General features: G+C 49.5%; 1 protein-coding gene across 9 annotated transcripts in view; it reads right to left on the bottom strand.

Moving 5' to 3' along the window:
- Window positions 1-26,207, bottom strand: part of KATNIP (katanin interacting protein) — a 196,361-nt gene that overhangs the window by 16,686 nt on the left and 153,468 nt on the right. For all 9 annotated transcript variants that reach the window (XR_008992153.1, XM_057487074.1, XM_057487067.1 and 6 more), the window contains 5 exons: window positions 16,965-17,841; window positions 9,999-10,724; window positions 9,001-9,206; window positions 6,819-6,897; window positions 230-407 (listed from right to left, as the gene is read on the bottom strand). Coding sequence is in view for 8 of the 9 variants with exons in the window: in XM_057487074.1 (XP_057343057.1) it covers window positions 230-407; window positions 6,819-6,897; window positions 9,001-9,206; window positions 9,999-10,724; window positions 16,965-17,841 (2,066 nt within the window). In the remaining variant the exon portion in view is untranslated. The remainder of the gene's footprint in view (window positions 1-229; window positions 408-6,818; window positions 6,898-9,000; window positions 9,207-9,998; window positions 10,725-16,964; window positions 17,842-26,207) is intronic.

Genomic DNA, 26,207 nt, shown 5'->3' with positions numbered 1-26,207 from the left:
CTGGCTTCAAATTTTGCCTACTGCTTCCAGCTGTGTGGAAGGGTCACCTCTCTTTCCTGAGCCTTGTTTACTCTTGACTATAAAATGAGAAGCCCACAGACTTCACGGGGTGGCTGGTGGTTACGCGGCATAGGAAATGCTATTTGACGTCTGAATCTGAAGTCTAAGATGTGGAACAGGTCCCCAGGCTCCTGCTGTCATGAGAGTTAAGCTTCTAAGAGACACTTACTTGTCCAGAGTCCGCAAGTCATCAGTGTACTCAGGGAGATCATTCAAGTCTCTGGGGGAGGCAGAGATCTGGTGTAAGTTGATGGGCAGTGCCTGGCCATCCTTGCCCACCACTTCCAGGCCCGTGAGCCCCAAGTAGTGTAAGTCCCCCCAGGAGGCAGTGAAATTCAGCTGAAGACCTGCAACAGGAAGAAAAGTGGCTTGTGGACATCAGAGGTTCCAGAAGAGGTATCTAAGATGGAGATGGGAAGAGACATGATCTTCAGCCTCTGCATTCTACCAGCTTAAAAAACCCAGACTCAAATGCAAGTGCCTTTACGATGGCCTCTGCATGTTTCCTCTTGGTGGAAACATGTCTCTCAGGCCTAAGACACTGATGATGTTCAGGAAATGTCTGCAGAATGAATAGACCAGTGTTGTTTAAAACTGCACATGGCCCTGGATCCTTTCTCCACTTACTGATCATACCCCCCTACCCCACACTTGACACCCTAGCATTTCCTATGCTGGTTGCCCAACAGGCCTTGCCCATCTGACTTCCATTTCTCTAACCTCAATGGACACCAAGGATCCTTGGCTCCACCCAGACTGTCAGTCACTCATATTTATTTTCATTCTTCTCTCCTGTCACAAGGCCATTGCACATGTAGTTCTCTCTCTCTGGAACTCACATAGCCTAGTTAACTTATACTCATCCTTTAGATCTCAGCTCACTTCTTCACGGAAGCCCTGCTGACTCCTTTGACGTCAAACGTCCATTCATAGCCTGACCTGTCACTGTGAATTTCCCCTTCCATGCTCTGATTACCACTGTGGTCTTGTGATCATTTGGTAAATATCCATCTGTCCTGCCAGATGGGTTTACAGACCATTATGTCCCCAAAGCCTGGCACAGTGCATAGCACATAGTAGGAGATTGGTACAGACAGAATGATAAAACAAGTAACTAAATGGAGGCAGCTACATCAGTAAGCCACAAAATCAGAAATGGACATTTTATGCAAATTGGCCACTATCATGAGGATTCATGTGAATTCAGGGTGAAGGAAGTGACCTATGGTGACACCTCCATCTTTTGGTCCCTACCCCACCCCTGCTCCATCAGTGACCATTTAGAAATGACCTGTGGTCATGGGGCAAAAGAGCCCAGGTGAGTCATCTATTTGCCCAGAAAACTCAGTGAATGAATCCCTTGGTTAGGCCTTGTCAGAATTTGGCTGGAAATTCCCCTTCCTTAATGGCTTCCAATTAGAGCAGGACCGAGCCCAGCAATGGACAATTCTACCCTTGGAGAATTTGGAGCCTATTTTAGCACCCTTTTGTGTGGCTGTGCTTAAAAGATTCATACTGTTTGCAACTTTCACAGAATGCCAGCACTGGGGCACTGGAAGAAGGAAGCCTGATGTCACATGGTCCCAACCATTTCAGCTCAGATGAGGAGGCAGAAGCCCACAAGGTCACAGGGAGTCCTTGTGGCTGGGAAGTGAGGCCAAGCCACACAATCTCTTTGGAGCTCGGCCTCCTTTCCTACACCTCTATCATTTCCAACAGTTTGTAACTTAGCCTCAGATCCTTCTGCCCTTCATGGTGCCAAAGTAACTGAGCATTTTGAGGGCAGTTGAAAAAGACATGTGGCCAGCCAGGCACATCAGAGCTTCTCACAGCACAGGTAGCATGCAGAATGGTCACAAATTCCTCCCACGGAGTCCTTGCCTCTTAGCAATGTGACACTGCCTGCTGCTCCACTCCTTGCAACTGGCCATTTGATTTGCTCTGGCCAGTGGGGTGGAGGCAAAGGTGAGGCAAGCAAAGGATGTGAAGCACATGTGTGCTGGGGCTTGTCCTCTCCTCCCACACTTGGAGGCCTCCCATGTGAAGGAGCCAGATGAGCCCAGTCACCCCATCCACCTGATCAACACCTCCCAACTGCCAGACATGTGGGCCAATACCTCCTAGATCGTTCTGCTGGCAGCCCAGCTGCCGGCTGACCAGACCCATGAGTGGGCCCAGCCAAGGCCAGCCAGGACAGCTCAGATTGGAAGGCCTGCCTAGCCAAGCCAGTCATGAGGACTTAACGGTGGTTGTGTTACGGCCCTAAAGTTTGGGTTGGTTTGTCCAGCGGCAAAGCTAACTGATACACTCCTTCCTATTGTGAGTCTGTGTTCCAATGTCTTCTCCTTAGAGAGGCTTTCCCGAACCACCTGAGCTCAAAGAGCACTGCTCCTCAACCATACCACTCTCCAAGTCCTTTCCCGGCTTTACTGTTTGTCACAGCACTTACTACCACCTGACAACATAGCCTGCATTTATTCATTTGTTCTCCAGTCTTCCCCACTAAGAAAGAAGCCCCCTGAGGGTGGGGACTCTTGCTTTGGTTCACTCTTGTATCCCCAGAGCCTAGGACAGTGTCTGAAAAATAGATGGTCACTAAAGGTTTTTTTCCTTTTTACATACATGATTGATTGAAAAGTAGGTATTTAGTAAATAACTGCAGGTAAATGAATCAAAATAAAATCATGGAGTTTCACTAAATTCATAATGGTAAATACCACATAGCAAAATCTCTCTAGGAGCTTCTACTGCAGTGAAGACACACAATAAACACATAAACACAAATACGACAGCTCCAGAGGGATGAATAGCATGAGAGTAAAGAAAGAGATGGGATAGGTGGTGACAGTGTAGGAGTGGAGTGATCAGGGAGGGCCTCTGTGAGGAGGTGACATTTGCACTGGGACCTGGGTGATGGATGAGAAGGAGGCCACTGTTCTTCAGCATTTCTGGAAAAACATCCCAGGCTAGGACAGCAAGGACAAGGGCTCTGGGATGGGAACAAATTTGACTTGTGGTTAGAACCAAGTGACCAAGGCAGAGGGTGGAGGAGAATGCAGTCAGGTCAGGCAGAGGCTAGATCATGCCATGGAGTTTGGAATCTTTTCTCTGCAACAGGGAGCTACTGGAGGGTTAGATTTTGATGCAAGGGAAAGACATGATGTGATCAGCATCTTGGAAAATGCACTGGGGTTGGATTCTAGGGAGACTGGGAAGAGGCTGATGCAATGCCAACAGCCTGGACAAGGCTGGTAGTGTTGGAAATGGGGGAGAAGTGGACAGATCCTGGGTCTGTTTGGGGGTCAGCACTGCCAGGGTCCTCAGTGACCTGTGTGGAAGTGAGGGAAAGAAGACCTTTTTGACCCCAGTGTGAGTGGCTGTGGGTACCGTTCCTGAGAGGAGAAGGCCTGGAGGTGGAGGAGGGAGCGGATTTGCATGAGAGGGATCAGTGTGAGGGGGAAATGCCGTCCCCCACTCCACCTCATGAAAGCAAGAGACAGCACCCAGATGTCCCAAGCCTGCCGTCCCCTCGCTTGCCTGGCAAGATGTACTGTGATGCCACCTAATTTAAGGCTGCTCCGGAAGCGACTGCTCTCCTGTTTAAACTAATATCCACGTTCCATATTCATTTTACTCTGGTGTATCAATTAGTATTTATATAAATGGAAATTAATTTTGTTATTTCTCTTCCATGTTTCAACTCTCTAAGCTCCTTTCCTATTCATCACTGCTGATATTTGCAAAACATCCAAAATAAGTGTCATCTGAAAATTAGGAAGTCATATATCCCCTTCCACAACATTAATAGGACTGGCCATATTTACTAACCTCAACATGTCCCCCAGGGTCACTTTATCAAAGTGCTCTCCATTTACACGGGCTGATTTAGGATTTTGGTTATAGTGAAGAAAAAGCCAAGGGTTCAGAGAAGAGAGATTCAGAAATCACAAGCTCAAAAAGTGCACAGGATGCTCGGTCAGGAGGTTCCTCTGCCCTCCTACCTAACAGAGAAGCAGAGCAACACACTTCCTTTGCAGCAAAAAGGTCTCTGAGCTCTGCTCTGGGGCAAAACTCCCAAAGGCACTGAAATAACATTTCTGAGAAAGGTCGAGGCCATTTCAGCAAGAAAGACATTTACAAACCTCCTTTGGGGAAATCCTCAGATGAAGGGGACAGTGGCTCCTCCCTCCCTTCTTTCCCTTCTTTCCTACCTTCCTTTCTGCCTCCCTCCCTCCTTTCCTTCTTCTGGTTACTGGCACTCTGACCTCCTCTGGCGTATGGCTTGGGTGGCTGACCCCCTACCCCTGGCTCCCGGAACAGCTTCAGACACCGCAGACACTTCCCATCTCACACCGCCCTCCCTCCCCACCAAGGGAAGCTGCAGTGACTGGTTTATGGATGGCCATGTGACCCAAGCCAGGCTGAGACATAATTCTGGGATGACTGTTGGACTCATTGGGAAACGGAAGTTCTCTTTTATCTAGGACACAGGGCAGAAAGGGGATATAAGGCCAGCACTTCCAGGAGCTCACGTGGACCGCCTGTGAATGGGAGAAGGGCAAGAGAGAGCAGAGAGACAGAGGGGATACCACGGCTTGGTGACATTATTTGCACACCTGGATCCAGCTGTACGAGAAACTAGTAATCTCTGACCTTTTTAGTTGCTAAGCCAATAAATTCCTTTTTCTACTTAACTCAGTTTGAATTCAGTTTCCATTGTTTACACACGCACAAATACAATTCTGACCAGTGTAGGGGAAATCAGACCGAACAAGAGATGACTGCTGTATTCCAGCACCATCCATGGGGGATGCTGACTTGTCACAAAGACCACGGATGTGAGGCAGCCTCTCAGCAAGAGCTTAAAGGCAGTGCGGAAGAGGGGTGAGAACGTGGGCTTCGAATTCAGACATGCTTGGTTCCCTTCTCGGCTTCCATACTGTGTGACCTTGGGCAGGTTACTCAATCTCTCTGAGCCTTAGTGTCCTAGTCTAATCTGGAAAATGGAGAGAATAAGAGCTGAGTGTTCAGTGAGATAAGGCAGGGAAACAGTGCCAGAATGGGAGAGGAAAAGAAGCTTCAAATCAGGCTTTTGACTAAACTAAGCTGGTTTTTAAAATTCTCTGTCATACTAAAATAATTGAGAGACTATCCTAGAATGTAAGGGGCTGTGAGGGTTCAAAGTAAGGTACCTTCTTTTCTGAGAGGGAATTCATCTTTGCACAGTGAGGGAGGGAGAGATGAAGGCTTGTGGGGGCCATGGGGAGACTTCCTGGGGAGGAGTGGTGTTACAGCCAGCCGGTCCCTAGGAAGGGTGTGTGGAAGACGCTGTGGGCACTGCCCAGATCCTGCCTCCACCCGAGGAGGAAGGACTCATTCCTAGTGGCTGGAGGTACTGATGGCTGACTGCTCACAGCAAGTTCTTCCACTTGTGACTGCCCTTGACCTTGCCCCTCCCCAGACTTGTTGATTCAGGCATATAAGGGCCTGGTTCCTAAGCCAACTCAGGACAACTCACCGGGCCTTTGCACCTCAAAAACTCTCTGTGTTGCTGGCAGAGGCCTTGATGTGACTGCGCTGACCCACCTTCTCCTCTGGCTGCACCCCGCTTCTTGGCCCCACCCAAGAGATGCCCCAATCTCCAGCTCCCTCTCGGAGTCTGCTTCTTGGGAACCCACTCAGTGGCAGTGGAAATCCTTCAACAGGCAGGACTGGAGAGGGAGGACATGCTAGGCTGAGGACAAGGCTTGCACAAAAGCCTGCAGGTGGGCTCAGGAGGTGGGTGTTGGGGGGAGCACAGCCAGGAGGTGGCTAACTCTGACGTGTCTGGCTTCATTCTGGGGATGACAGTGGGGAAGTGGGACAAGGGAGCATGACAATGACGTGGGCCACCGCTTACTTTTAGAAGGTAACTAGAAGCAAATGGCATGCATAGCAGGTAAGAAAGAGCAGGAGGTGAAGCTGCAGGGAGCCAGCTGACAGCCTTGTTAACAGAGATGACATGGACAGGAGGAAGGAGACCACAGCCAGCCATGACCCTGGGCGTGAAGAGACAGTGGGAGGCAGCAGAGGTGAGGAATGGACATACGTGGAGTAAGGCAGGACCTGGCTGGAAGGGTGAATGGGAAAACCACGAACACACCCAGTGAAACCTGGATGGAATTTGTGCAGAGGCCACACTGGTAGCCAGCTGGCCAAATACACAATATATGGCTCATGTGATATTTTAAAGTATTATTAAATTAGTCACCAACATTTAGAAATTTTACAGAAAAATTCAGAGTCCTGGTTTCTCAGAAGACCTGGCTCCCTGGGCTGATATTTCTGGCCTCTGCCCACGTGGACCAGGGAGGATACAGGTGTTCTTTGCTTGTGCATCTGCTCTGCAGCTGAGTTTGCAGGCACAGCTCAAACCACTGCACTGACAGCTGCTTTGGGTCTCTTCTGTTCTGTCTTCTTGTCCCAGGCGTTCTGGGCTCCAAGTGCCATAGCTAAGACATAAGGTGTCTGCGTACAAAATACAAAAGTGCCCCTCTGGGAGGGCAAACTGCAGATAAGTACCCCTCTTCTGAAGTGAGGCAGCTCTGCCAGGGCCAGTGGCACTCATCCCTGCCACTCATCCCATGGCTTGTAGTCTCTATGCAATGTACAGCCTGCTCAACTGTCCAAGGAAACCCTGTCCCAAGTGGCCATGAGACCTCCCTCACCCACCAAAAGTCTTCCTCCCACCTGACACTGTCCCAGGAGAGGGTACTCACAGATCCCATGGTAGATGCCTGGCTCTGGTGTGGTGACTTCAGGGATAGGAGGACTGGGTGGCAGCTCTAGTTCTGGGGCCTGCACATGAGTTGGGGGAGAAGCAGAGGGTAAGAGGGTGGCTTTAGTGATGCCTGCACAGCTGGCAGGCCATTTCTCCAGGTACTGCTTCCCACTCCATGCCCCATGTAAGCCTTGCATCTTCTCTGTTTTCTGACTTTGTGGAAGCTCTGTGACTGGTCACATGGGCAGGCCCAGAAACCCACGTGTGTCCAAGTCCTTGCCAGAGGCTCTTATTGGTAGGGGGTGAGTTCGACACTACCAGCTAAGGTGATCAGATTCTTCTGGAACAGGGAAGGACCCAATAAACATTTATCTAGTGAGCTAGAGGAAGGAGGGAGGGATAGAGGGAAGAAGGAGGAAGAATTCAAACCATAGAGAGGGGCTCTCAGCCCTGGGACCTGGGCACCTGCATTTTTAAAATTCCTCAGGCAGTTATCCCATGGGTAGCCAGGATAAAGAACCCTTGGTCTATAGACAGTAAAAAAGGGTGTCCACAGCCTAATTCTGGGGTCTTATGTGTATGCTTTGCTCACAGATCTCTACACCATCAATTGGGCCAAAAGTACCTTTCCTACCTCACAGACAGGAAAGCTGAGATGCAAAAAGAAGTGAAGTCAAGTCCCAGTGACAACCTGAGAAACCCCTCAGCCCAGGCCCCTCCTTGGCTAAGGGAGCAGGGTGAGGGGGGCAGCCCACCAGAAGCACCCTGGGCCATCAGGGAGGCAGCTGCTCTGGCGCCCACATGCTTTCTCTTGCCTTCCAGGCACCCTGCCCTCCTGAAGCCTCCTGAGACGCTCCCTGGGGATGTACTGACCTGGACACCCAGATCGGTAGCATGGGGGAGGGGTTGCAGCACCAGCCCTGCCACTCACTAGGGGTGTGACCCTGGCGACACTGTTCTTCCTGAGCTCAGTTTCTCTGTCCCTAAAATGGGGAGAGCAATGCCTCCCTGCCCTTCATGGGTTGGATCCAATCACAGTCCCTTAGAAGGGATGCCATCACTTGAAAGATGCTGGGCAAATGAAAAGCCTCAAAGTCAACTCCTAACTGGAGACCCATGGGTCAAATCCAGACCACAGACATATTTTGTGGCCCATAGAAGGTATGAAAACTTGGAATTACATGCCAACATTTTTTAATTGGGAGAGTTTATATAAACATCCAGATTTCTGGCTTCCTTTGAAAAAATTAGGACAATCATCAACAATGGGCTAGCAACTCTTGTCTGGGCAGAGTGGCAGCGGCCTTCCTTAGAAGCGGGGGTCTTACCATTCCTCCGTCTCTGCCTGGCCCCCGTGAGTGGCACCTGCTGTGAGCACTGGGACCCACACACCGTGTCACCACACTACATCTGTGGTGACCTTCCAGGCCCAGCCTTCCGTCCTCTGGTTTCCAGTTCTTCCCAATTCTTCCTCCCACACACCTTATAAACTACCTCCCCTTCCTCCTTATGGCCCCAGAAACATCCCTGGGGACTCTGGGGTCACTTCATCTTGATTACTGGTTTTTGACTGGGACCAACTCTTGCCCTAGAGGTCATCTTTCTCACTTAAAAAAAATGTGTTTAGTCAATTAAAAGCACAGACTTCAGTCATGCATTAGAGTTCTAGCCTTGTTACTCTCCCACTGTGTGCCCTTGGGCAAGTTACTTAACCTGTTTGAGCCTGTCTTTCCTAAATGGGGACATTAAGTCTCTATTCCAGGAGTGCCTAGGAGGGTTAAACAGGATAAGATGGTCTCAAGAAGCTATCCTTGGGATTATCATTTTAATTCTACCTCTGCCTATTAAAAGTGTTTCTAGTCCTTCCAGCAAAAACAACAGTGGTTGATCAACACACAACCCAAAGGTAAAAGTCCTGGGACTGCCAACTTCTATGGTACAAAGATGACACAGAACTGATTTCTCCGAGCTTTGATTAAAATTTGAATACTTTCTTCACTTTGGTTAAAAAAAAAATTAGAGAATAAAATATGACATACAGGACAAAAAATGAAGTAGAAACATGGGAAATGTCAAAACAGTAGCGCCAGCAGCTTAAAGGGCATCCATCTTCATTCTTCCTGTTCTCCTCTGAGTCAGGAGAAGAAATCTCTCCAGAGCCTCCCACCGCATAGTCCTACCTGGTCATCGGCCCTCAGGCCAGCCTGGGTGTAGGGCCTCTCCTCCCCGTCGCCGTCGGCCGTGCTGGGCCTCCTCAGCCTCTCCTCGCACTGCAGGCTGCAGAGGCTCTCCACGTCCACGTCAAATGTTTCGTCAGAACAGAATATGGCCTCGAGAATGTCCTCATCAGTTGTGAATAAGATCGTGTCGCCAAAGTGCTCTGGGGCTGAAGGGTTACCAGGAAGACAGAAGAGTCAGCTCCCCTGCAAATCCTAGGGACCTGTAGGCCAGGAACCTAAACCCACCACTGTTTGTGCTATAAAGTCCCAAACCACTAACAGTTCTTGGTTTGCATAAGCAAGCCTTGTTATTATTCACACATTTGCAAATGGAACTCACATACCAAGAACTGCATAGATCTAAGAAGTGACATAATCTAAAGAGAATCATTGTGGTCGACAATAAGTAAGTGACATTTCTCAGGCGTGGGTGAGGCCCTGTAGCAGATGCTGTTGGTGTCCCATCCAGATCCCTACTGATCCTCTGCAAGGTGGATGGGGTTGCCCGGAAGGGGGTGGGGAGCCTGTGGGTTTCTAAAGTTCTGCTGCCTTGCCTAGAGGCAGGACAGACCTTGCAATTTATGTTCCAAAGCTCCCCTGGGATTAGGCTGAGGCTGGGCTTCCCCTGAAACCCTATCCTTGCCCAGCCTCTCTCCCTTCCATATCCTGCCCCCTCCCTGCACTACAGGCTCTACTGAGAGCACTCCCCCAATAAATCATTTGGCGGAGAAGAGTTCCCCTTCTTAGACTCAGGCCCCAGGGAAGCTCAGTAAGGCCAGTACCCAGGGGAGCAGTTTAATGAGGTCAGCTCTTGACCCATGCTGGCAGAAGGTGTGGAAGAGCATGTCTGTGAGGGGAGACCCATCAGTCACTGGCTAGCCAGCAGATTTGGCTTTTCTTCAGAGCCTCAGTTAGGAGCAGGTAGGGACTTTGAGAACATTCTTATACACATATTGTACCTCCAGTCAGGGTTCCTGAGGCCTTGGCAATTTCTCCTTTAAAGATGCACTGCGAGTCTAACAGCATTGTGATGTCCTTCACACCACGGAAGGAATGTATCCTAGATTTATTATAATTCCAAATCCTGATCAGGGCAACTTGGCAAGGGTACATGAAATCGATGGAGATGGAGTGGGCCTTGCCCAGTGTGAAGGGGGCCAGCCAGACATGCATGTCGTCCTGGGTCCTGTTCACCCCATCAGTGAGGTTGGTGACCACCCGGGGGTCTTTCCCATAGGATGGTAAAATATTGATGTCCGGGGGGTCTGCTTGAATGTTTGCAATTTGCACTGGCTCTCCCTTAGAACTGAATATTTCTATTCCGTTAAGGCCAACATAGTGCCTGTCCCCCCATGTGGATGTGATGTCAATGACCAAGTGCTGGCCATAAGGCAAGACAGGGATTTTAAATTCACTCCCGTCATCTGTCCCTGTGGAGCTGTCGTCCTCCTCTTCCGTGGGCTCTGGCTTCTGCTCCTTCCACGGGGGCGGCTGGTCGCTGTGCCGGCTGCTCCTCTGCTGCTGCAGGAACTCATCCAGGATGTCCCCCTGGAAGTCCATGTTGGAGATGCGCCCCCGGTGGGAGCGGTCAAAGGCACTGAGCGAGTTCCATGACTCATGCAGCATGTGCTCCTGCTCACTGTGCCACCGGGGCCATGGCGGGGTCCTCGTGGACCTGGTGTCTCCTGGAAGAAAGGACACAGGGCGGGGGAAACCCATCAGTGGCACATGTGATGATGGGGACCATTAGAGACCATCTCCTCCGGTGGCTCTCAGCCTGGTGTGGCTGCCCTCAGGGGGACATGCTAGAAATCAGTGTGGTTGCTCTTGGCTGTCTCAATGCCCAGAGGCCCTGCTGACACTCGATGGGTAGGGCCAGGGATGTTAATATCCTGCCCTGCATGGGATGGATGGTCTGGGTTCCTGTGACCCATCACATTCAGGTTGGTAAAAAATTGTTCACGGTTACCCAAATCTAGAACCTGGTGGTTTTACAATAAGCAAAGTGTTTTTCAACATATTTCAAAGTTTCTAGGAATGTAACTATCAGGCAAATGGAGGGAAGACTATTTTGTTGTGTTAGAACATTTGCCAGAAGTCCTTCTCCACTTCAAAAACTCACAGGATGGAGGCGGCAACGCTGCCACCTGTGGGGTCTGACTCAGCAGCCCAAGGGGGCTGCTCTTGAGGCTACCAGTCACGTGACTCAAATAAGGGTGCTTTCAAAGACTGCCTAATGGCAGGTGGAAGGCTTGTAAAAGCATGTAAAATGGAAAAAAGCCAGCTAGTACAGTTTAGATGTGGCATATCCTAGTATGGGTGGCAAGCACCAGTGTGCGAATCTGATCGTTTGTGGGTGGTGAGTAGAAAGGATTTCTATTTTCTTCTTTGCCACCTTATATTCTAAGTTCCTTACATGTATTATCCTTATAATCAGAAAAAAATGCTATCAAAAAAGCCAAACAACCCATGCATATTACAAGGTAAAGAATTTCCTTATACACGTGGGTAAGTTGGCTCCAAGAGCTGAAGCCTGTGACGCGGCATGTGGAGACCCCAGGCCTGGCCCTCAGAAGACAGTTCTGAAGGCCCCGCACTCCTTCTTCTGGGACACAAGAACCCCAGTGTGGGTGCCAAATAGCGGCCTGCCACACAGCCACGCCATGGCTAACTGCCATCTCAGGGTGCCATTCTGGAAAAACAGCAGCTGACGACACTGACATTCTGTTTTTTCTCCTTTCATATCATACTTTGCCCTGCACTCCATTTTCTGCTTGTCTCCTAGGGGGCCTGGCTCCATCAGTTATCTCCTCTCCCCAGAATCTTCCATCACTCCTTCCCCCTGGCACCTTCCCAGTGTCCGTCTCTGCCTGCAGAGATGCATAAATCTCTCCCACCTGGAAGGGAAAGGAAGCCAGTCTGCTCCTGCGGCTGCCCCCCACTGCCGCCTTACCTTCTCCATCCTTTCACTGCAGACACTGCGTCCCCAGCCCCGCTGCCCCCATCACCTTCTCTCAAGCCCCATGTCTCTTTGCAGTTATTGTGTGGTTCACCCAACCTCCCTTTTCCCTTCTCCTTGAAGCAGCACTGATTTTCCTTTCGGGGTCCCCCACCTTCAGGCCATCCAGACCAAGCAAACACTAGCAGCACCCTTCAAGTCTGGGCTCAGGAGAGGAAATGTGGGGAATGAGGCTCTCTCTCTAATCTGGCACTGCTAAGCTGGCAGTAGGTGTGGAGTGCTCATGGCCATTTTGCCACACTGTTCTGGGAGCTTGCCTGAGAATGAAGCCAACATGAGGAATGTGAGCCAGAAGATGGAAAGTCCTGATGACATCATTCGAGCCCCTGGATCCAGCCGTGCCCAAAGTCACCCCTCCATGGCATCCCGTCCCCTGCATTCATAGAAGTCCTACAATTCCCATAAATCTCCACTGAAATGACTTTCTCCAAGTTTGCCATGACTCTAAGTACTCAATCTTTTCTCAGACCTCCTGCTTGACAGCCCAGGCAAAGCTCTTCCACTCGTCAGTCCCTTCTCTATGGCTTTGGAGACCTAAGACCTTCTTCATTCTCCACTTCCCCTGCTGACAGTACTTCCCTTTGTATCATGCTACCCTCCTCTCCTCCGCACACCCTAAGCCTGGGAGCACCCCAAGGCCTCCGTCCCACCCAGTCCCCTCCCAACAATGCCATTGCTCTCTGCCCTCCTCCTGCTCCTGGCTCCCACGCAGGCACTGCCCAGTTTCATATGTCAGGTTCTGGCTTCTCTCTTCCAGGCATCAGCTTCCAATTCCAAGGACCCCTTGGAAGGTCCAGACAGGTCCACTCTGTCACATCAAACTCTGTGTGCTTTAAAAGGACTTTGTCATTAACTGCTCTAAATGGCATCTCTACTGTGCTGAGAATAAAGAATATCTAACTCCTCCCCATACCCCCAGGTCCTGAGCATGGCCCCACTGACTTCTCCAACCTCACTTCATACCCTTCTCTCCCATGATCCTCCTGCTCCAGCCGTGCCAGCCTTTCTGTTCCAGGGACACACCAAGTCTCTTCTTGCTTTTGTCCTTGCTGTGCCCTCTGCCAGGAATGTTCTCCCCCCAGCTCCCCACACAGCTGGCTCTTATTGTCTCCCTCTCTTTTGGAGTGGGCTTCTCTGCCCTGTTCCCTGGTGTGTCCCAGTGCCTAGCACAGAGCCTGGTGCATGGAGGTGCTCAGTAAATGTTTGCCAGCAAAGGGACGGATGGTTCACATCATCATTACGTGCCCCTTTGAGTTCAGGCCCAGAAGCCAAGGGACTCCCCTGCCTACCTGTCAGTTCTGCACCTGTCCTTTCCCCTCCCCTTGTCTGCCATTAGAAAAGACCCCAGGAGTTTCTTCCATCCTTTCCTCCAGGCATGAAGCTTAACATCTGGCAGAAGGAACTTCCCATACAGATCATCATGACTTCAGTTCATTGTGATTTGATTTCCACTGACTGAAATGAATGGCCTGGGCTGGTCTGCAAGTGCACAGAGGAGAGCACAAAATGTCACGTGTCAGGGACTCAGCCTAGGTGTCTGCCTGGGCGTGCAGGGCAGAACTTTGCAGTCATTCTCTCTCTGTTTTCTGACTTCTTCTCTCCAAGACACACACTTGGGTTTTAACAGCATAGAGGTATAGACTTTCTCTTGGATCTCTCCGATATGACACACTGGGGACCCATACTGCCCTTTGCCTGCAGTAGAACACACTACTCATTAGTCCTTGGGAGTTGGGGAGCTGCTGGCATCAGTGTTTTGTCCTGTCTTTGTTAATATTTCCTATCTACAAATCTGAATGGACAACAGAAAACTGCTGCTTTAATGTGCAGTCAACAGTCTGGGAGGGACCACTGATATGACACGACAGATCAAAGATTCAAAACTACTCCTTCGGGGAGAGTAAAACGAACTACAAAGTTCTGTAAAAATCAATGGCACCACCATGAGGCATATGCTAATTGCAACTAAAATGGGAAATGGAAAAAATATCCTAGTGAGCTAGAACACAGACAGCCACATTTATTACAGGTGAACAGCCCATCAGCCATAGCTGATTGGACAAAGAGTGGTCATCTGACCCACATTGGCCAAACAGCTTTTTCCCTGAGACTTTGGGATTGGCTATTGGATCTAGATCTGGGAAACTGTGTCAGTCTTGGGCTGCATGGCCATTTCCTGCTGTGTGTACAGAGCAGAGAGACCTGATCTCATGAGGAAGAGGGAGGAAAAGTGGACCTGCAGAGAAGCAGAGGCAGGGCCCAGCAACCCTGCTGATAGGGGGAAGCTTCCTTTGTGCCTGATGGCTTTCTGGTTCCTCTTTCCAAAACCATGTGATTAGCAACTGTACTTTCTGCCTTTGGGGGTCCAGGAGCTCCTCAAGCATTCTCCAAATAACATCCCCTTTACTGCTCAAACTAGGCTGATGAGATTTCATTCCTCTGTGGCCAACTGACCCCTGACGGAGACATTTCCAAAATGCAGATGTCATTACAATGAAATTTTGCTGGACAAAGGGATTTCCAAGCTCTGTATTATGGTGACAACACAATTCCAGTCCCAAGGAAGAACTTTGGCAGTCATTCATTCTACAAGCATCACTGGAGGGCTCAGCCTGCACCTTTCCTGAAGGGCATGGCTATGGGATTTGGCTCTGTTTAATGGGTAATTTAAAATTTCTAAGAAACGTTCTTTTTTAGCATGACTGGCTTAACAAGCATTAAACGTCAAGGGCTTGGTTCTTAATGTGTCATTGAGCCAAGCAGTGAAATGCCTGGAAAGAAATTAAAGTGAGACAAAGTCTTCTGAATGTGGACAAGTTAGAACAACACCAGTCACCTCGGAACTCCCAGAGGTTCTGTGGGTCTGTTTACTAGAAAGGCTTAGAATTGCCTAGCACTCCTGGGGCAGGTGGTCAAAGACAGCTGCAGAAACAGGGCACCACATGGTAGTGGTTTGAGGCATGGATGCTGGAGCAGGACCACCTGAGTTCAAATCTTGCTCTAACCCTAACTGCCTGTATGACCCAAGGGAAATTATTTAAACCTCACATTTTCTTCATCTGTAAAATGGGGCTGGCATGAGGATTAAATGAATTTATTTGGGTAGTGTGCCTGGACGAGAGCCTGGCTTGGTGCACACGTGCCATGCATCCAGCTGCTTTTTCCTACTGTTCCTCCTCCACTGCAGAGGACCTGCCATGGGTCTGGGGTCCCCAGCACAGGGAACATTCAGTCCCTACCCTCGAACACCTTCGCGGTTCTTTTCCACTCTGCTCTCCTCTCTGATACCCAGCCTCAGGGCTGAGTCTTGGTGGGGTGGGAAGCAGCAATCTGTGAGCCTGGGGAGCCAGAAGGGAAGCTCTGCCTAGGAGAAGGGAGCCAGTCGCTCCTCTGGGAAGGCATTCAGAGCCTGAGGGATTCACTCTGGTGCCCTAACCACATTTCTAAGTGTAGACTTGGGCTGGGCGCAGATCTTCCGGGTCTACTATACAACACTAGTGTAATGCTGATCTGATTCACTAAAACTAGAGGCACTGGCTTTGCATACAGATACACCAAGAGGCAGAGTCACAGTGTGGGGTTATGATGATGATGGTGATGATGGTAATAATAATAAACAGCAGCAGCTAAACATCTGTTGGGTGCTCTTGTGTGTCAGGCACTGTGCTGGCATGTGTATGATCTCACTGGATACTCCAGCACCCAAATGGGATGGGTATTATTTGCATCATTTTACAGATGAGGAAACAGGCTCAGAGGGGTTTCAGAACTTGCCCACAGTGTAGGTTGGCAGTGGGGAGCCAGGATATGCGCCCAGGCAGTTTGACTCTAGGGCTCGTGCTCCTGTGCAGTACAGCATGAGGTTAAATTCAGAGGATCTGGGGTAAGCCCTGTGTTGGCAGGTCTGAGAGCTTTGTAGATGATAAAGGACATCAAGCTAGTGTTGAAATAAGGCTGCCATTTGCAGAGCACTTTCTACATGCCAGGCTCTGCTCACTATTTTGAAATCATCGTCTTATTCATTCCCCACAACCCTGGGTTGGGGGTGGGGGTCCATTTCCATTTTACAGATGATGCTGAGGATCAGAAAGTTGAAGTGCCTGGTTCTGTAGGTCCTAGCCAGATCTATAAGTATCAAAGTATGGATTCAAATGGTTTGACTCCTAGTTGCTATGCTACATTCCTTCCTGGTAGTCAAATCTGACTGTAAATAATCAGAAACCCAGATAATTCTAAGGGATTATCCCCCTCAGAGATAATCTACTGCAAAGTTCACAAAGCAGGTGAGTCCTGCCAGCAGATGTATTTTTTTTTTTTGACCCACAGAGTGTATTGCCAGTGTTGAAAAATAAGAATATCCTCCATTTCTGATTTCTCTTGATAGAAGGAAAGCGGAGATATGGAACATTGGTCTTGTTTTCCTGAATGCTAAAAAACACCTTGAGTGGAGTGGCAGCTGCCCCATTTAGCTGGGCTTGTGCTCCCCAGTTTGCCATAGTCCTCACCACTTCCTAGTTGTGTTTCTGACACCCAGGAAGGGTCAACTGCTATTTATTATCACATGTGTTATTTTTCAAACAGTACTGTTAAGAATAAAGTGAAGTAATTAAGAGACCAATGTCTCTATCAGAAGTGGAATAACAAAGTCTAGATTGGAAAAGCATTGCCAGAAAAACGGGTAAAGAAAGATGTCTTGGTGGCCAATGACAAGCACATCTATGAGTTTAACATACAAACTGTCTTGCCCATTTTACTCATTGCCCCTGAGATAGTGAACTCATGCCCCCGTCATTGAGAAGAAGCCCTTTGCTTTGAGATGAAGAGACTGAGGTCCAGGGAGCAAATGGCTTCATGCCAACCAGCAGCCCTTGCTTGGGGATAACAGCACCTGAGTTCTTGGGCCTACCTCTGCTGGCTGGCTGGCCATCACCAGGACCGCTGCTGAGGGCATCCTTCCTTGGGCCTCTCCTCCCACTATCAGGATGCTCCCTGTTGGAGGACCAGGTAAAGATATCGAAGTCATCACTGCAGACTTTGGGGGTCATCCTCTGGGCTCTCTCCCCGACAATGACATTCCAGCTGCTCACTCGCCCTTGCTCACACCTGGAACCTTTATCCCCAGCCTCCGTCTCTCCAGGACCCTCGCCAATGATGTCTTCTGATGGAAGCCTGTCTTTCCAGTCCAGTGGCTTCTCAGGACTCAGCCAAAGGGGTTTTGGCTTCCCGCCTCTCTGCTTCCTTCCTTTCCCTGTGGGGGAAGGTTGTAACCAGGATGGGGTTTTCCCTGGTGTCTCAGAGACTTTTCTGCCAGTGAGGTTTTCCAGCTGCTGAATCAGAGAGAGTTCCTGCTCAAGAGGAAAACATTCCACAGGTGGGGAGGGGAGAGGGGCACCAGGCATGCCACCCATTGAAGCTGGGGCCACTAACAAGCTGAAATCTTCCTCTAACTTGGATAAATTGGCTTTCATGCAATCAGGAGTATTCATCCTTTCACTAAACAAGTTTCCTTGTGAAGAATCATTCATTACTATTGCTCCAGCTGGCTGTGAGTACATGAGACTGTGCTCCCTGTCCCCATCTGTGCCAGCCACCTTGTGGGCACCTCTGCTTTCCTCCTGGTGGGCATCAATGGCATTCTCCATTCTCTCATTCTTCTCATTTTTCAGGCACACCAAGATGCTCTGGTCAGCAGGGGCCTCTCCATCTCCTTTGTCTAACTTGCCATCAAAGATGAGGTTTTCGTTGACATAAAGCTTCACATTCTTGGCACCAATGTCAAGATTCTGAAAACACAAAATTTAACAAAATGAAGACATGTGGCATTGGACTGACATATCAACTTTTGGAAGTAGAAGATATGAGAGAACAATGTGGAATGCCAGAAAGGCAAGCTTTAAACCTACAACACTGGGGATGTTAAATAAGGCTCAGTTTCATTTCTGTGTGAACTGTTACATACTCTACAAATCAAAGGACTCTCACAAAGAGACAGCCTCAGTTGCTGTCTTCGTCATCATTACCTCCTGCTAGAACATTTGTAATAGCCTGCTAATTGGTTTCCCTGCTTGCTGTCTCTTGTTACTTCAACCTCAACTTCACATTGCCACCAGAGTTAATTTTCTACAAAAGCAGATCTGGCCTGTCACTCCCCTTTGTGAAATCTTCCATGTTTTTACTGCCTATATCGGCATTCTTCAACATATGGTTCCTCAGAAAAGCCTGACATGCACATAAAATGCAGACCCCCTGGGTTCTGTGGGTGTCATATTTTCATTGTCCTGAATGCAGAGCCTGAGACAAGAACTGAGTGCAGTAGCTTATCTGGGAGTTGCTCCCAAGAGAGAATGGGGAGAGTAAGATAGGGCAGGGGAACCCTCCAAAAGGTTTTTGAGCTGATCAATCCTGTAGCCAAGTGGGGCTCTACCTGCTGGAGTACTCTGAGGAACCAGTAGAATGCACCTCAGAAGCATCCCTCTGAAGGTGGGGGACTAGACTCCCTTGCTGTTGAAAGTGGCCTCTGGGGGCACTGACGACTCCCCACAATGTGCACAAGCTGAGGCTCTGATGGCTTTGGGAAGAGGCCCTAAGCAGAAAGTCAAAGAGCATGGAATCACTGGAGGTGGTGCTGTCAGCTCACTAGGGACTGTCCCACCTCAGCTGAGGCTGCGATCAGAGGAGAACCGAGGGCATGTGGTGTGGGTGCTGCACTTGTAACAGGTTCTCCAGATTATTCCTTTGCATATGGAAGGTGGAGAACCTCAGGTTGATAGAATGCTAAACCTGTCAGCATGACATAGCAATCTTCACAAAAGGGTCCCTGGCTGGACTTTCTCTCTCTTTCTCCCCTGGCACACATGTCCCTCTATCATGCGGTTATTCAACACTTCCCCTCTCATGCTTAGAAATAAAATCATGCCTCCTCTTGCTACTGCTGCATTTGTCCACTCCTCTTCTTAGCAAAACTCGTTTTTTTTTTAAGGTATCATTGATATACACTCTTATGAAGGTTTCACATGAAAAACAAATGTGGTTACTACATTCACCCATATTATCGAGTGTCTCCCATACCCCATTGCAGTCACTGTCCATCAGGGTAGTAAGATGCCACAGTCACTACTTGTCTTCTCTGTGCTACACTGTCTTCCCCATGATCCCCCAACACCATGTGTACTAATCATAATACCCCTCAATCCCCTTCTCCCTCCCTCCCCACCCACCTTCCCCCACTCTCCCCTTTGTTAACCGCTAGTCCCTTCTTGGAGTTTGTGAGTCTTACAGCAAAACTCGTTTTTAAGAACAGCTGTATTGAGGAATAAGATGCCTACTTCATATAGTAAACTGTATGTATTTAAAGCATACAATTTGGTAAGTTTTAACACATGCATACACCCATGAAATCATCTCCACAATCAAGATAATGTACACATCCATCACCCTGAAAGTTTCTTTGTACTACTTTGGAATCCTGTCCTCCCCCTTTCTCCATCTCCAGGCAACCACCCGTCAGCTTTTGGTCACTACAGGTTAGCCTGCATTTCCTGGAAATTTTACATGAAAGGAATCAGCACTAACTCTGTACTCTTTTTGGCCTGGCTTCTTTCACTTGGCATTACTACTCTGAGATTCACCCATGTTGTGGGAATTAAGTTTTGTTTCTTAAAGGAAAGGAGCAGTCCATAGCAGAGGTGCCTCCCCATTTGTCCCGCCATCTCCACAGCAGACTGTCTGAAAGTCACTGTCACCACAGCCCCCCTTCTCTCTGGGCCCTGCTCCGGTAAGGCCTTTGCCACCACCTCTACACGGAAGCCACCTTGCCAAGGGCACCAGTGCTGGAGTGACGGAACTTCTTCGCTTGTTTCGGACAGTTCTGACTCCTGTTGCCCTGGTGTAATCATGGAGCCCTCTTCTCACTCCCCAAAGTGTCCTGGCTTAGACAGTAGATTTCAGGGTCCAGCAGGTTGCCAGACCTTCTGGGAAACTCTCAGTCCTCAGGTAGGGCAGCCCCTCAGCAGCATCTGTGTGCCGTTGGCCAGTCCTCCTCCTTCGTAGATTTCCTTCCTCAGCTTCCAGGCCCTGACTTTGCCTGCTTTCCCTCCGGTCTCCCACTCCCCTCTGCAGTCATCCCCTTCAGCTGTGCCTTGCAAGTTGGGCTGCCTGAGGGCTCAGCCTGGGCCTCCTGATTCCCTGCCCTCTCACTCGCTGGTCTCATCCAAGCCTTGCTGGTGATACAATACAACCCTGTGTCGGTGACTGCTGATTATTTTGATCTCTGACCCTGAGCCCTCCACCAAGCCAAGCAACCCATTCTCTCTTTTCTGGATCTCTAACAGGCGCCTCAATCTAACATGCTCCAAACAGAATTCTTAACTCACTTTTCCCATATCTAGTTTTTTCTCATCTGAAAAATGGTTCCACCATTCAACCAGCTGCCAAACCCTCAGAGTCCTCCTTGATTCCTCTTGTGCTCTCACTCCCATATCCAGTCTGTCAGAAGTCCTGAGGATCCACCTCCAAAACCCCTCCTGAATCTGCCCTCTTCTCCCTGACTGAGCCGCTGCCGCCTAGCCCCAGCCTAGCCCCAGCCGTCATCATCTGACCCCAGGCACCACCACAGCCTCCCAGTCGGTCTCTGCTGCCTCTCAGCACTATCATTGCACCCCCACCCAGAGCATACATGCATTTTCTACAAAGCAGCTGGTCTTTGTTTCTCTTAAAAACCAACTCATCAGATTATGGGCAGCCCCTGTTCAAAGCTGCCCAGTGATTTTCTACTATACTGAGAATAAATGCCAGCTTCCTCCAGTGGCCCACTGATTTACACCATCTGGTTTCTGCTGGCCTCTCTGGCCTCGGCTCCAATCACAGGTCCCCTCCCCCATCTGCTCCCGACTCACTGGTCTGAGGCTGCTCTGTGATTTCGCCAGGCTCATGCCCCCCTTGCGACCTGTGCACTTGTCTGGAGTGCTCTCCCTTAATTGCCTGTGAGGGTGGCTCCTTCTTGTCTTCAGGGTGATCTAGCTCCCTGGCCCTCTCTCCAGCACTGCCCAATCCAGTCCCCTCTTCATCCTCTTGCCCAGTTTTATTTCCTTCCTGTCTCTGAAATGGGTCTTATTTACCAGCTGTTTGGCTTGGTTACTCTCTCCCCAACTTAAAGGTAAACTCCAAGACAGTAGAGGCCAATCTTGTCTAAGGGTCAGAAAGTACCTGACACATAGTAGGTACTCAAGAACGACTTTGGAATTAGTCGTGAATAAACACAAGTATTTTCCTCCCAGGGTAGCACACTGTTCTGTAATGATGTTCCAACAACAAACCAGATCAGACAGTGGTAGCCTGTTGGTTTCACCCCAGATCATATTCCATCTTGCTCTGGCTTCTGATCTGCTCTTGGGATATGGACCCTGAGACCCCAGAGGTGTCCTTCTATACTTATTTCCCCCACTTAGCCTTCCTGAAGCTAGGTGAGTAAGCTCTAAGTAAACTTCTAGTTCACCAAGTTATTGCTATGGAGGTTTCTGTAGCAGTTTAGAATGAGAATCGTCAAACCTGTGTTACACCACAGGAACTTGGCTTCAATCATCCAATTGCAGGATGGCAGGCTACTATTTGCCGACTGACAGAAAAGTCGATTCTCAAAGCACTCTTTCACATGTTTATATGGATGCGTTCTCTGTTTAGCAGAGGCACAGACCAAGTGCGTGCTGTGAATTAATCAGGAAATAGCTATTTGAGAAGGACAGCATGGGCAGCTTCAATGACTAGTTCTGCAAAATTACCACCATGGAAACATCTGGTGAGACAGAAACATTCTCATTTAAAGAGGTGGTGGTGTGGTGGGGAGGCCTTCTAGTCCAGCGCAGTCAGGAGGTGGCCCCCTGGCTTACATAGTGAGATGTCTGGTTTCCAAAATGTGTTTGTCTATGTTCCATGAACAGTCTAAAGGACCATCTGACCACTGCCCAGCTCTCTCCAAGAAGTCTGGCTGAGAGAGAACAGAAGGAGAGAAGTAGGCTGAGGCAGGGGTATCCACAGGGGCCAGGCTAGAGTAGAAACCACAGTGGGGGGTGAGGGTCCTGGGCAGCTGGGAGGCTCAAGCCCTGCCCAACGGTGCTTAAATCTGCAAAGTTTCTATACTCACAGGCCAAACAAGCCTTATCTGTGGGTGGATTTGGCCTGAGGATCACCACAGTGGGATCTCTGGTGGGGAACAAGCACTAGTCATTTTTGTAGTGGATCCAAGGGTAAAAATAAGAGGTGGCATTGTTCCCTGAAATACTTGGAGCAAAGTCCACAAGGTGGACACCAGGGCCTATCTTATAGATGAAGAAACTGAGGCTCAGCCTTCCCTGAGGTCAGGCAGCCAGTGTGCAGTGAGCCACTCTGTCTGGCACACCCGAGGTCTCATGCTGTCTCACTTACAGTCACACTGGGCCCGGAAAGGACTGAGCCTGCGCCAGCCTGGCCACTGGCAGAATCACCCACACCAGGTGGACTCTGAGCCCATGTCTATTTTTTACTGTTTCTGGGGACTAACCCTCTCATACCCTATCCCGGCTCCTTCCCCACTCCCCAGAGCACTCACTGGAGTGCAGGCTCCTGTCCTTCCAGACATTTTCTATGTATTTATGCACATACTGACGTAACCAACATCACACCTCAAGGGCTCAGTTAGAAGCCGTGTGAGATGCACGTGTGCACTGGGGCGAAAACAAGGGTGAGGATTTTGTAGGACCACATTCCCTGGTGTCTTCTCTGAAAGCTCTGTATAAGGGGTGTTTTGGGGAATGGATCCAGAGAGACAATTCTCTCATTCCTAAAGAGCCAGCCTGCTTCCTCTTTTCCAATAGTCCTGGTTCCTCCTTTGTTCCGGCTTCCAAGAAGTCCTAGCTGAAATTCTCCCTTAACCTCTGTGTGCGTGTTCTCCTTTCCTTCGTGCTAATACTTTCTTCCTTGTTTAACTGTCTTTATTGTTGTGCTTTTTGTTGATGCTGCTTCCAACCTCTCCTGCAATGGATTTTCAAAAGTACACTTTGAGACGCTGTGGCCGGCATGTGGTTAACAGGAGCTTATTTCCTAGTCTACATCCTGACTTTATTGTCTTCCTTTACAGTTGACAAGAACCAACCATGTTGAGGCTGTAATGCATTTTAATACAATATTAATATTATTTTGATCTAAGTAATTTAATTGACTGGCAAGGCCACTTTCCTCCCTAACCTGGCATTGAATGACATGTTTCTTTCAAAGAGCACACAAACTGTCCAGCAAAGATTAATGGCAGTGCAGTCCCATTATGACAGCAGCCCGTGCAGAGGTGTGGGTATCTGTACTCCCCCAGCACTGCCCCAGAGACAAACACTTGCTCTGAGCACAGCTGACATAACCCAGAGAGGAACATGTGTTGCCCAACATTGGCTAGGCCTGATGCCGAATGCCGGGGAGGGTCCATTAAAGCACATGCTTCCTTGGACTAGACTCACATCTGCAGTCATACCAGATGAACTCATCACGCACAGTCCATACTGAAGGCACCCCACACTCCAGGGGTTCATCATGCACTGAGCGCTATGGGTTGACTGGGATGGGGCTTACCCTGACTGTAGGTTTATCAGGATGGGGACCTTTGTGGAGTGAGCTACTAGTGCCCCAAAACCCAGCATGCGGGCTTCAGGACCCGGCTCAGAGTTGACTTCTCCAGGAAGCCCCTGGTGCTCCCTCTCTGCCCCTACTCCCCTCCTCAAGTTGAGTTCAGGGTCCTCCTCCAGGCTGCCAGAGCTGGGCTTGCAATCTGGACCCTTGCACCTACTACCTGGTGAGTATCTGCATGTGCACACCTGTCCTCACCGGGATGCCAGACTTTCAAGGGTGAGAAATGGGCCTATTTCTATCTATCTTGAGGCCTATAGCTCTGGGAACTAAACTTGCTCCTTCCTGGAATACCTGCACTTGAATATTTTATGGGGAGGAGACCTCAATGGCCCTTTACATGTCCCTTGGGAGGAAGACCAGTGAAAAACCATTCTTTACAATGTGGAAACTTGAAGAAGATGGTGGGACAGTATAAATTTAACAAGCACCTATGATGTGCTGGGCTCTGGACCAGCCACTCCCACCCTCCCAACATCACAGGCTCAGAGGATGATGGAGATGGATGGGACCTGAAGATTGTGTCACTAACTGGCAGCTCTCCGGCCAAATCTATGCTGGCCTGGCCCAAAGAGCAGTTAAAATATTCAGAACCAGTTAATATCTAAAAATTTAGAGCTTTTGCATTAACAACATGTATTTCTGGCCTCTCTTAAAAATGTAGGCCATTTGGCATTATGGGGCTGGTGCTGAAGTACATAGTGATGGCTGCCCTACGCAGGGTGTGGCTCTCCAGTGACCCTGTGATGGGTCTACCATGTGAACGACTGGTAGTTATGTGACCACCAGTAACTTGCTCTGCTTTTCTGCACCTCAGTTTCCCCGTCTGTAGAATGGAGCTGCTCGTTGTAGTACCGATCTCATAGGACTGCTGTGAGGAATAAATGAGCTGATGTATGTAAAGTCCTTTAACTACCTCCTGGTACATAATACATGCTCCAGCAATGTGAGCTTCCATCTTTGTCTTGTACCCAGTCTACTGCCTGGATGTATGTATCTGCCAAGGCTGGCTGCTCAGAGCTAGTGTGGCCTGGAGACTTCCTGCTTCCCTAAGGCCCAGTGCAGCAATCCCCCCTGTTCCTGGCAGAGGCTGGCAGCAGGCACAAGAGGAACCCCCTCTGCTCTAGGGTGGGGCACAGAATTACTCTTGCTGCTTTAGGTCAGGATTTCCTTAGATATATGGGCTAAGGCCCCAACATGCAATTCTTGTAATTTTATTCAATCAAATACATACCATATGCAGGCTTTTCAGGGTCTTGGCCTGTGTGGCATGCAGAAGATGCAAGCAATGTTACTCTCCTTAAGGAGTTCAGGACAGTCTGTATATTAAATGTTCACAAGCTCAAATGCTTGCAGCACCACAGCCACGGGGGGTGCAGGGACTATGGTGAACTGCTGAACACACATCTGCAAGTCCCAAGGGGGCAGGAGCCCCTCGGCTCCAGCCAGTGGACACCATGTAGGGAATGTTGCCACATGATTCACAAGCTGTATAACACTGTGTGGGCCAAATAGAGCACACCTGCAAGATAGGTTTGGCTGGAAGGCACCAGTTTGGGACAACAGAGGCTCAGGAAACTGAGGAACACCCTAGGGAAGCATGTACTTGGTGACTGGAAGGGTGCGGCTGGATACCACCAGAAGGGGCCCGGTAGGTGAGGGGTATGCAGAGGGCTTGTGCATGAAGACAGACAAGCAGAACCTTGACACTTCCAGAGGTAGGGTTTGTAATAAGATGGGCTAGGTGGTCCAGGTGCTGGGAATGGCAGGGGCAGAGGCACAAGGGAGAGAAGAGCTGTACAGGGACTAGGAGGAAATACAAGTTGCATAAGAATAGAAAAGCCAGAGAGCTGGTTTTGGCATCAGGAGTGGAGGACCAACACTCATGCATGCAGGAGAGCATCACAAATGGGAGAGGTGATGTGTTCCTTACACATGTGCCACTGTGCTGGGGAGATGAGTGGGAGTGGCAAGGACATGGTGCTGTGATTCAGCTCTGTCAAAGCTCCTGGGTGTGGATGTGGCCTGGCGTTGCCAGAAATTCATTTCTCAATAAAAGTTAAAAATCCTTATTTTCATGTAAATTCTCCCATATTTTAAATGTTGACAATTAATTCAAAGGATTTTGAACCATGTGAACCAGTTGCAGTCTGTCTGTGAGCTGCCTTGGGGTGCTGGGGCCCAGCCTGAGTCATATCACAGCCTTCTTCCCAGAAAGCACAGGGAAGCATGCGGTGGCAAAGCACTGTGGCTGCACCCCTGAGGCATTCTGCAGCTGTGAGGCCCTCAGCTCATCCCACCTCACTGTGCTGGGCCCAGTGAACTGTGGTTTGCTGTTTGAGTCCCCAGGGCCTTCCTGACCGGGTCTGAGTTCACAGGGGCAGACAGCGTGTATGATTCCCGGCCATGCCACAAGCCCAAGTGTGGAGCGATTGATAGGCCTCTGCTGATGAGATGAAGGGACTGAGAGGGTGAGTGAGTGGAGGGGGAGATGGGTGAGGCC

This window comes from Manis pentadactyla, chromosome 10 (assembly GCF_030020395.1).
Source record: "Manis pentadactyla isolate mManPen7 chromosome 10, mManPen7.hap1, whole genome shotgun sequence".
Taxonomy (NCBI): domain Eukaryota; kingdom Metazoa; phylum Chordata; class Mammalia; order Pholidota; family Manidae; genus Manis; species Manis pentadactyla.
The sequence above is the reverse complement of the archived record's forward strand: the minus strand, read 5'-3'. Positions and strand labels throughout refer to the sequence as shown.